The 12,855-nt window shown below is 30.8% G+C and overlaps 1 protein-coding gene across 1 annotated transcript; it reads right to left on the bottom strand.

Annotated features, from left to right (window-relative positions):
- Positions 1 to 1,140: 1,140 nt before the first annotated feature.
- Positions 1,141 to 2,152, bottom strand: BDR25DRAFT_316411 (PLC-like phosphodiesterase; the record flags this gene model as incomplete). The annotated part of the gene is made up of 2 exons (XM_033691598.1): positions 1,141 to 2,054; positions 2,119 to 2,152. 2 exons carry the CDS (start codon positions 2,150 to 2,152, stop codon positions 1,141 to 1,143), a joined length of 948 nt encoding a protein of 315 aa, XP_033544611.1.
- Between the last annotated feature and the right edge of the window lie 10,703 nt (positions 2,153 to 12,855).

A 12,855-nucleotide genomic window follows, 5' to 3' on the forward strand; every position in this document is an offset into this window, starting at 1 on the left:
TAGATTATGCTTAGCGTGTAAAGAATTAGCTATATTAGCTATAGCAACTAGCTAAGAGGAAATTTTTTATATATATAGCTTAAGTATATGCTTAAAAATTACTTACTTTTTATTATCTAGCCTTTATAAGTTAGCTATAGAATTACCTTATAAAAGTTATCTAGCACATTAGTTATTTATTATCTTTTAAAAGACTTTATATATAGCTATAGTATATTACTTTAAAAGTGTTATGTTTTAAAAGTTTAAAGTATAAGCTATATCTAAAATTCTTTTAGCGCGTTTAAGTAGTGTTATTAGAAATGCATTAGTGTAAAAGAAGTACTTTAGTAGAGTCTTAGTAAAAGTAAGTAACTTAGCTGTGTAAGCAACTTGCCTATAGTGTATGTTATAGTCTTTACTTTATATAACTAAAAGGCAAAACTTTGTATTTATAAATTCTTTATTATGTTTAAAAAGTAGTATACTTTTTAAAGCTTAAGTCTATTCTAATTGTAAAGATAGGATAGTAGATAGCACTAAGACTAAGGTTTTAGAGAAAGATAGAAGCGTATTGTAAGAGAGACGAATCGTTGCCAAGCCTCGCTTGTTACGATTCATGCTTATATACGAAGCACAGGTTATGTGACCTCCAAACAGGTCAGGGGAGGCCATACTGGCCCGTTCTGGGACATCCGGTGTTTGCAGTAATCACACGATAGTCGGATGCGTCGTCACCATGGTCGCATGCGTCGTCACCATGATCTGTTGCCAAGACTCACCCACTCATTTCGCATGTATATAGACTCCTACAAAGGACTCCTCTAGCAATACATACAATGCAGTTCCTCATGTCTCTGGTGCCTCACATAGCTTCACATCCGGCCTTACACTTAATATATTACTATTAAGTAGTAAAGTGTTATTCTTGTTCTCTCTTTTCTAACTTCAAGGCTGTATTAGATGTCTCTCTAGCAATGCACACATTATGTAACCCCTAACCTAATATTACTCTAAGCCCCTGATGTTGAATCAGGTCCTCTATCTGCCCAGCACCCCTCGCCTGGAAAACACTGTAGTTCTACTACAATCTATGCACTGCTTTTAGGTAACAGAGATTACTACACTGCGTTTCTACCCGCCAAAGGTTTTGAAATACTACTAGTTAAAATTCGTTAAAAGCAATTGCTTCACGAGGGTGGGATAGGCAAAATCCAGTTCTACAACCCCAAGACGATACCGCTTGTCCCAGTACTTATTCTTGATGAGCTCGCTCATACGCCAACTCAAATACTTAGAATGGTCCCTTGGAGTCCGATAGTTATGATTTTTGATAGCTACCAAATTGGAGATGACATTACCTGGAGGAAACCAGTAACTATTGCAGCCACAATGATACCAACAGCCATCATCGGTAGAGCCGTTGTTAGCGTTCCATTCCAGGCGTCGCGCCACATCTTCCCAATGTTTCTCTTCGTTTGCATAATCCCAATTGATATTCGGCGATCCATCGCGGCTTGGAGAGAGGTTTATGCCTTTCGTAGCGTGATCGGTAGACAGGAGAACCATCTTTCCTCGGCATTCGTCAAGAGAAGGCTCCCTAGTTTCCGTATAGCTGCATGAGTAGCTACTGAAAGCGTCCTCGACTGCCCTTCTGGTTTCCGGAGTTTCGCCATGACGATCTCCCGTTAAAGACTCCATGTCTCGCTTCGCCTGAACGAGCACAGTTTCGTCAGAATGCTGCTGTAGAAACTCTGCGATAACGTCGAGGGCCTCTCGAAGGTATCCCTTAAGCCCAATACGGCCATGTCGTAGATGCAGATCAGTACCGGACGTTCGAAGGTCAATATAGCGTACACCCATGAGTAGTTGTTCCCTGATCCCATACGTCTGGCACTCAGCGAACTCCCGTACGAAATCAGGGTATACAGGGGAGGCCTCAACGTATCCAACCCTCGCAAAACTGTTGTGGGTGCCGGGTATTGTGAGACTGGAGAGTTTGTGGGTTCCAGGGCGCTGCTGCCGGATGTCGCGCATCCAATCAGCTGGATCAAGGTTTTCGACGCTACTTTTCACTATAGTGCTGTCATTCAATTTATATTAGCACTTTTCAACACTGTTTTCGTGAGTCGAATGTACCTTGGGTGCGCAGGCATCTCCAGAAGATTCCCATTGTACTTAGTCCCCATTGACAGACATATAATCAGGGCTTAAATAGTCAGCAGCTGTATTAATCATTAACAAGCACTCCTTACTCATGTTTCCCTTCGAATTTGATCGTGCCACCAGAAACAATCTTGCATTCATAGTGGAAAGTCCTCACGAATGTGCTGTAGGATTTCATCTCGGTTCGTACTTGGCACTTGTCCTCTGAAGCCTCTGGCGATGGTTGGTTGTCGGCATACCACACCAATGTAGAATAGCCTAGACATTGACTTTCAATGTCTGATCCGGCAACGAGTACACTAAGCCGGTACGATCCTTCATCGTACAGTCTGGTACGTATGTCATTTGGAAGACCTGGAATAGGTGGCATACTTGAGGTGTATCGCTAATGAGTAAAACGACTGCGCAGACCGTCTAAACCGAATCAGAGAAGCTTAACAACAAACCGCAGTGGTTCCAAAGATACACTCCAATCTATATTTAAAGGGAATATTTGGTTCCCTCCGCGGAAAAATCAGGAAAGATGGCAGTTGAGCGGCTCTCATAGCCTACTGCCAGCGAGAACAATCTGGACACAGTCGCTTAAACTCGCCCTCAATGCAAGCCCCATCACTGTGTTAAATAAATCTAACCTATGCGTGAATCACAAACTCTGCACGTCCCACGGGGATCACTAGCTTGGCTTAACTTGTATAGTATGCATTTCCTACTCCACTCGCACCAAAGCCATTGTTCTACAAAACGCGACAATTCCCTGCATTTTTTAATCTCCACTCAGTTGAAAATATCTCTTCAGTTGTCTTCCATCCAAAGGATTCGGTTCTAGACTCAACTCCAGCTCCCCTTAACTTATACGGTGTGCATTTCCTTCTCCACTTGCACTGAAGCGAGTGTTCTAGACGCTAATCTAAAAGCCACATTGTGGTTTCTTGTTTTGTTCATATCTAGCTAGCCTATCACCCTTAAGTTGTCTTTTATCTAAGAGCAGAGGTTTTAAACTTAACCTTAGCTTGCTGTAGCTAGTATATGTTACGACCCAGGATAGGGGCGTAAGCGAGTGTCGAACGGCATTGGAATTGTACGAACACTATTGGTGGACAGCCCTCTTGGCTACCCAGTACGAGGATTGGTGCAGACCAACCAGAAGTATCAGATCGTGGTATACCAATCAGGTATAGTGTGGACGCAATAGACGCAAAATGGATTTGCGACCACTGCGACCACTGCGACTAAAACATCTAGTATATAGTTGTAATCTTAACTATAGTTAGGAGGTTATAATTAAAGTTTTGTTTTATCTTTATAATAAGACTAAGTAGCTATAACTATTTTTAAAGACATTTATTACTTGTAACGTACCTAACAGGTTGGCTAGCCACACAGGTTAGCCAGCCACTTTTGCTAAGCCCCCACCACACTCTACTTATCTACATAATGCCTTAACAACAACACTAGATTAAATCTTCTAAAAAATATTAAATACAGCTTACTCTTTAGGCTTTTAAATAAAACTTAAAACTTTTCTTATAACATGCTGCAGCTATTTATAATGTTTTTTATATAACACTAAGTAATTAACACGCTAGACAGCCTTTAAAAGTAAAATGCTAGCCTAAATTAAAAAATCTAACTAAGCTTAAAAAAAAAGTAGTTATTAAGCACATACTTAAGCTTATTACACACAGATTTTCTTTTAGGCTTATAGCTATAGCTAATTTCTTGCGCGTAAAGTGTAATCTAGGCTAGGTTAACTTAAACTAGCCTAGTATATAAGTTAAGCACTGCTCTAAGTTTATAATAAAGTTTAATTATAAGTATAATTATAAAAAAGCGCTTTATAAGAATCTAAAGGTTATTTAAAGCTAGTTTTGCTTAGTAGCTAATATAAAAGCTAAGTATAGTATCTAGAATAAAGACATGTATAACTTTAATAAGTTAAGCTTTATAATAGGCTAAATATTAACTAAAGTAGTTATTATAGCTTTAAAAAAATAAAGACAGCTAAAAGTAATATAGTAAAGTAATAAAGAGTAGATAATAGTTATTTAGAGTATTAATATAATAAAGTAAGCTATTTTACTCTTTATTATTTTTAAAAGCTAGTATTACTTCTTTTCCTAGTATAAAAAAAAGAATTTACTTTAGAAATTAGTTATTATAGTCTTTAAAAATAGCTAAATAATAAATAAGCTTAAGCTATAGTAGTTAAAGCACTTTAATAAGTATATAAAAAAAAGTTATAAGTGCTTATTAGCTTTTTATTATTAATAGCTATAAAAGCTATAACTTACTTAATTTTTAGTAGTACTATAAAAAAAATTATTACTATTTATATGCTTCTACACTTATTACACTTTTTATAGCCTCTTAATGTAAGTTGTTTTACCTTTTTAAAAAAAGTATATAAGCGCTAAGCTAAAATTTTTATGTGGAACTAGATTACTTATATTATAAAACTTAAGTTTTTATTATGCTTTATATATGCTTATAATGCAGTAACATACTTTATAGGCGAGTTGCTTACACACCTAAGTTGCTTACTTTTGCTAAGACCCTACTACACTACTCTTTCTACACTAATGTATTTCTAATAACACTACTTAAATGTGTTAAAGGAATGTTAGATGTAGCTTATACTTTAGGCTTTTAAATAAAACATAACACTTTCTAACTAACACACTGTAGCTATTTATAAAGTCTTTTAAAAGATAATAAGTAACTAACACACTAGATAACTTTTTTAAGCTAATTATATAGCTAACTTATAGAAGCTAGATAATAATAAAAAGCAGGTAATTATTTAGCACATAATTAAGCTAAATGCGCAAGGATTTCCCCCCTAGCTAGTAGCTATAGCTAATATAGCTAATTCTTTACACGCTAAGCATAATATAGGCTATATTAGCATAAACTAACCTAATATATTTATTAAGTGTTACTTAGAGCTTAAAGTAAAGTTTAAGCATAAGTATAACTATAAAAAAGCTTTTTATAAAAATCCTACAGTAATTTAAAGCTAGTTTAACTTTATAAAAAAATTAAAGCTAAGTATAGCATCTAGAATAATAACACATACAACTTTAACAAAACAGAGTTTATAATAGGCTAAATATCTACTAGAGCAGTTGTTACAGGTTTAGAGAGACAAGAACAGCTAAAAGCAGTCTAGCTAAGTAACTAGAAGTAGATAACAGCTATCTAGAGCATTAATGCTAAAGAGTAAGCTATTCTGCTTTTTATTATTTTTTAAGGTAGTAACTACCTTTTAAACTAGTATAAAAAGAAAAGTCTACTTTAAAATTAAGTTATTATAATCTCTAAGCGCAGCTAGACTACTAATTAGCTTAGTCTAGACTAGTTAAAGCACTTTAATGTGCATATAAAAAAGTGTACTATTAGCAGCTACTGTCTGCTAGTTATTAATAGCTATAAAAGCTATAACTTACTTTATTTTTAGTAATACTATAAAGATAATAAGATTATTACTATTTACATGCTTTTTTACTTATTACACCTTTTATAGCTACTTAATGTAGGTTGTTTTACTTCTTTAAAAAAGGTGTATAAGCACTAAGCTAAAAACTTTATACGTAACTAAATTACTTATATTATAAAAATAAAATTTCTACTATGCTTTAAAGTAGCCTATAATGCTGTAATTACTTCTAGTAATATCTAAAAAGAGTTTTAAAGTGCTAGATTAGTTCTTTTTAACCTATAATAAGTTATAATAAGCCTTAATGTAAAGTTACACACTCTATTACTACTACTACTTATATATAACAAGCCCTAGCAGTTGTAAACTCTAAGTAATACTCTAAAACTTAGGTTATAATTAATGCTTATAAAAATAAAAATTTAAAAGTATATAAATAGTTTACTAACTTCTATAGTTAAAGTGTTTAAAAAAGTTTTAAAAAGAGCAGCAATAATTATACATAAGCTAGTGTTAGTATAATAAAAAATTACTAAGCTTTAAGCAGCTAATAAAGCTACTATGTAACATAAATTATATAAAATAAAGTAAATTAAGGCAGAAAAAACTTTAATAATTTAGAAAAGCCTATGCTTAATAGCTCTAAAGGAGTTTAGAGTGCGCAGTAATAGAAAAAAGGCAAAGAAGCAGGTGTAAGCTAAAGTAGGTAAGCTATCCTAAAGGCGCTGCAGATAGTGTAATTAGACTAGGCATAACGCGCAAATGTGTAAGTAAGAAGCAGAAGTAGTATCTAAATAATATTCTAGGCTGTACTGTACTATATAGTGCTAGAGCGGGTTGTTATAGGCTATAATAGAGTTTGTTAGGGTGGGGTCTTGGCAAAAGTGAGCGACTCGGGTGTGTGAGCAACTCGCCTATAAAGTACGTTAATTACTTTTAGTAATATTTAAAAAAAGTTTTAAAGCACTAGTTTAGTTCTATTTAACTTAAAATAAGTTAAAATAGCCTTTAACATCTAGTTATATACTTTATTACTACTACTACTTATTAATAATAAGCTTTAGTAGTTATAAACCTTAAGTAATACTTTTAAATTTAAGTTATTGTCTGTACGCAGCAGCAGCGTCACGATCTGGATACGAGCGATCGCGCACAAGCAGGACCATGTATCTATGTCACATAATGCTTGTGCGCAAACCTCTGTGCGCAAACATCTAGATATCCCTTTTTTTCTCTATATAGAGAAAAGATAAGAGTAATAGAACTAGAAACATGTTACTTTTACCTTACCTACTTTATATGCTGTGTATACTATACACTACTTTTACTTTTACTACTTAAGTGCTTATACTATAAGCAGCTAGCTATTAGAGCTTATTTAATACTAATTAGTAGTTAATTTAATTAACTATAAATTAGTAAAAGTAATAATAAAGTACTTACACTTTATAAGGTACTTTATTTTATTACTTATCTTTTAGAAAGAGTAATAATAAAGTACTTACACTTTATAAAGTACTTTATTTAGTTACTTATTTTTTATAATAGCAGATTAATCCTTTGCATTATATAGTAAGCTCTACTACTATATAAAGTAAAAAGAAGATAGTATAAGACGCACACTAAAGCTACTAAAGCTACATAACCTAGTAGCTAGATAATAGTAGATTAATTTTTTACATTATATAGCAAGCTTTACTACTATATAAAGTAAAAAAAAGATAGTGTAAGGCGCACACTAAAGCTATTAAAGCTGCACAACCTAGCAGCTAGATAATAGTAGTACCTGTGTAATTTACTAAAAAAGTAATTAACTATGCTATTATAATAAAATTTTACTAGTAACTAATAACTCTATGTAATAATAAAAAAAATAAAAAATAATTTTTATTATATAAATAACTTATAAAAGACATAGAGATATTAGAGGTAACACTATAAAATAAAACTAGCCTAGAGTACTAGAATAATAAGATTAACATGTTAGAGGCTTTAATAAGCCTATAAACTTAATTATATATAAGTTATATAATTACTAATTTACATATAATAACTTAAAAAGGCGCTACTTTTCTAAGTTTATATATAAAGAATTTTAAAAAATAAATACTATAAGACTTCTTAGCACTTAGCTGCGTGTTTAAAAAAGAGCTTATATAAGTGCTAAAGAATAAAGAAATTACACTATAGCTAAGCACTAAAGGTACCTAAGCCGAGAAGCTGTATAATATAGCATAAAAAAAAGCAATTACACTAAAAAAGCTTTATATATAACCTTTATTACTATATAAAGCTCTGCATAGAAGCAGACTAAACATAATGCTGCTATTAACACTAAACATACTACTATTACCTACTTTTACACCTTAGCTAGCACTACACTAATTACTGTACAAATAATACATGCTACCCTACCTAACGCCTGCTCTACACCCTTAACTGTACACACCACTGCCTGCAGTAGTGTATGCACTACTAATACTACCTGCATAATCTATACTACATTACAACTTGTATAAACTTTTACTCTAAAAAGAAACTGCTAAAGAAAAGCTTTTAGTAAATAAAATTATATAATTTTAAAAAGTATAAAAAAATAATAATAACTATATAAGTTAACTATATAACATTTTTATAAATAAAATAAGAATCTTTATTAATTTATGTTAATAGCTAAATATTTAAAAAACTTAGTACACAAACATCTTTCTAGATATTTTAGAAGGTTGTGTAAATATGTACTATATGCACAACATAGGCCTTAGACATAACTAGAAGTATTTATATAACACTTTAAGCAGTTACTTTAACACTAATGTAAACTATAGCTAGTACTAGATAAACTAGATAATAATAACCTTTACATAATGCTAATAAAAGAACTTTAATAAAAGTTTATATAAAGTTTTTAAAGTAATAATTAAAAAGCTTATGCTTATATAAAAGGCACTAAGAATAGAATTTTAAAAAGATATTCTACTGCACACTGCTGTTATATAAGCCTGTTAAGGACAACTAGAACTAGAATATACTATGTTTACTATTAAGCTTTTATATAAAGCCTTATTTAGCAACTTATAAGCATTACTCTAAGTTACTATAGACTAAAGGGTAAACTAATACTTTTAGAAACTGCTTAATATATACTACACAGACTGCTAATATAACTCTGCATAATAAGAAAAAAGCTTCTCTCTGCGTAGAGAAAAACAACATAGAAGATCTTTATTTAGGTTTAGGCTATAATCTAGAGACAACTGCACGCAGACAAAGAAGTGCTTTGTCTGCTATAAGAAAGAATGTTAGTTATTAAACTACTCTTATAATAACTATACATAAGCAAAAAACTAGTATGTTGCCTTATATAAAGATTTCTATAATAAAACTTTATTATGTAAAGCTATTACCTTATACATTTAAAACTTTAAAGGTTACTTTAAAGAAAAAAATAATTTGTATAATGTAAAGAAAATAAAATAAGAAAGTAAAAATGCTAAAAATGTCTGTACGCAGCAGCAGCGTCACAGTCTAGATACAAGCGATCGCGCACAAGCAGGACCACGTATCTATGTCACATAATGCTTGTGCGCGAACCTCTGTGCATAAACATCTAAATATCCCCCTTTTCCTCTGTATAGAGGAAAGATAAGAGTAATAAAACTAGAAACATGTTGCCCTTACTTTACTTACCTTATACACTATGCACACTATACACTACTCTTACTTTTACTACTTAAGTGCTTATACTATAAGCAGCTAGCTGTTAGAGCCTATTTAATACTAATTAGTAGTTAATTTAATTAACTATAAATTAGTAAAAGTAATAATAAAGTACCTACACTTTATAAAGTACTTTGTTTTATTACTTATTTTTTAAAAAGAGTAATAATAGAGCACCTACACTCTATAAAGTACTTTATTTAGTTACTTATTTTTTAGAATAGCAGATTAATTCTTTATATTATACAGCAAGCTCTGCTACTGTATAAAGTAAGAAGAAGATAGTGTAAGACGCACACTAAAGCTACTAAAGCTGCATAACCTAGTAGCTAGACAATAGCAGATTAATCCTTTACATTATATAGCAAGCTCTGCTACTATACAAAGTAAAAAGAAAATAGTGTAAGGCGCACACTAAAGCTATTAAAGCTGCATAACCTAGCAGCTAGATAACAGCAGTACCTGCGCAATTTACTAAAAAAGTAATTAACTATACTATTATAATAAAATCCTACTAGCAACTAACAACTTTATGTAATAATAAGAAGACTAAGAAATAATTTTTATTATATAAATAACTTATAAAGAACATAGAGATATTAAAAGTAACACTATAAAATAAAACTAGCCTAGAGTACTAGAATAATAAGATTAACATGTTAGAAGCTTTAATAAGCTTATAAACTTAATTATATATAAGTTACATAATTATAAATTTATATATAATAACTTAAAAGAGCGCTACTTTTTTAAGTTTATATATAAAAGATTTTAAAAAATAAATATTATAAGACTTCTTAGCACTTAGCTGCGCGTTTAAAAAGGAGCTTATATAAGTGCTAAAGGATAAGGGAATTACACTATAGCTAGGCACTAAAAGTACTTAAGCCTAGAAGCTGTATAATATAGCATAAAAAAAGGTAATTACACTAAAAAGGCTTTATATATAACTTTTATTACTATATAAGGCTCTACATAAAAGTAGACTAAATATAATGCTGCTATTAACACTAAACATACTAGCATTACTTACTTCTACACTTTAGCTAGCACTACACTAATTACTGTACAAACAATACATGCTACCCTACCTAACGCCTGCTCCACACCCTTAATTGTACACACTACTGCCTACAGTAGTGTATGCACTACTAATACTACCTGCACAATCTATACTACATTACAACCTGTATAAACTTCTACTCTAGAGGGAAACTACTAAAGAAAAACTCTTAGTAGATAAGATTATATAATTTTAAAAAGCATAAAAAAATAATAACTATATAAGTTAACTATATAACATTTTTATAAATAAAATAAAAATCTTTATTAATCTATATTAATAGCTAGATATCTAGGAAACTTAGTACACAGACATCTTTCTAAATATCCTAGAAGGTTAAGCAAATATGTACTATATGCATAACATAGGCCCTAGACATAACTAGAAGTATTTATATAACACCTTAAGCAGTTACTTTAACACTAATGTAAACTATAGCTAGTACTAGACAGACTAGATAATAATAACTTTTATATAATGCTAATAAAAGAACTTTAATAAAAGTTTATATAAAGTTTTTAAAATAACAATTAATAAGCTTACACTTATATAAAGGGCACTAAAAATAAAATTTTAAAAAGATGTTCTACTGCACACTACTATTATATAAGCCTGTTAAAGATAACTAGAACTAGAACATGCTATGTTTACTATTAAGCTTTTATGTAAAGCTTTATTTAGTAACTTATAAGTATTACTCTAAGTTACTATAAACTAAAAGGTAAACTAATACTTCTAGAAACTACCTAATGCATACTACATAGACTGCTAATATAACTCTGCATAATAAAAGTCTATATAACAAAAAAGAAGCTTCCCTCTGCATAGAAAAAGACAACATAGAAGATCTTTATCTAGGTTTAGGCCACAATCTAGAGACAACTATACATAGATAAAAAAGTGCTTTATCTGCTATAAGAAAGAATATTAGTTATTAAACTACTCTTATAATAACTATATATAAGCAAAGAACTAGTATGTTACCTTATATAAAAATTTTTATAATAAGACCTTATTATGTAAAGCTATTACCTTATATATCTAAGACTTTAAAAGTTACTCTAAGAAAAAGAATAATTTGCATAATATAAAGAAAATAAAATAAAAAGGTAAAAATGCTAAGAAAGCTGTTAACTACCTTACTTTTACTACCTATCTACACTATGTAACAGGAGAGGACATCTACAGCATTAAACCTAAAAAATATGCTAAGCAGTTAATCCTTAACAACTAATACTATATAGTATACTAAGGTAAACTATAAGACACAGGTGTAGTAAAGATCTTTACTGTTAGTAAGTCTTAACTTAAGGCGTACATATAAGAGAACTTATGTATAGAAATTAATTAGACACCTAGCTAAACAGATATTAGCTTTAAAGGCTAGATACTAAAAAAATTAATTAGTACTATATAAATCTAAAACTTAATTAGTCTAGTTACATACTATATTCTAGAGACTTTAACACTATTTCTACTATTACTAGTAAATGCTAACTAACTTAGGGCATACTTTAACAATATTTTAAATGTTATTATACATAAAGATAAAACTACTATCTCTATTATATAAAAATAAAGACACTTTTTTTTAATATTAGTTAAGAAGAATCTATGTCTGTCTTTACTAAATTAGAACTTTACTGCCTCTACTGCTAATTTAGACACCCCTACACAGAGAAACTTTAGAAGATGCTAACTAGCGCTAGCTATAACGTTAATGCTGCAGTGCTAGAAGAGATTAAAAAGTTCTGCCACCTTTGCTAATTATACAACTAGGCTTTATAAAGATTTAAGTTTATAATTAAGAATAACACTTACTTTAACTATAAAGTTATTATTAATGTTATATAAATTAACAATAAAGATATTTTATATATTATTAATATAGACATATTATTTTAGGCTGCTACATTTCTAAAATCTATGTCTACATAAGATACCTAGGATGCACTATGCAAATGCTAAATTAACACCTATTAAGAACCTCTAGACTACATTATGCATAACCCTAGTATAAACTTTGCTTTAGAGGATTTTTAAGCTTATGTAAAGATTATAGAAGCTATATGTAAGCAGATGCCTGTAGAAGTATATTAGGCAGTTAAAAAGGTTAAGTGCGCGCACACACCTCTCTAACAAGCGTTTAACATCCTAAAGACTAAGCTAGGTAACTGTACAGATAATAAGGCTATTCTGCAGATAGCAGTTAAGGCTCTAAACAACACAGCTAGCCTACATAGTTTAGTACCTACACTACTAGTCTTTAGAGCATACCTAAGAATTAACCTAAACTTTTTACTATTACTAGACATTATTACACAAGCAAGCGCAGTATAAAAGGTAATAAAGATACTTTAAAAGAACTATATAAAAGTAAACATTAATTATATAATTAACACTTATAATAGCCTTATAACTGTTAGATATGCGCACCTACTGTCAAGACAGGAGGAACGTTTGACGAAAGCTGCTACATAGTACGAGCAAT

This window comes from Lindgomyces ingoldianus, assembly GCF_010093535.1.
Source record: "Lindgomyces ingoldianus strain ATCC 200398 unplaced genomic scaffold BDR25scaffold_27, whole genome shotgun sequence".
NCBI lineage: Eukaryota > Fungi > Ascomycota > Dothideomycetes > Pleosporales > Lindgomycetaceae > Lindgomyces > Lindgomyces ingoldianus.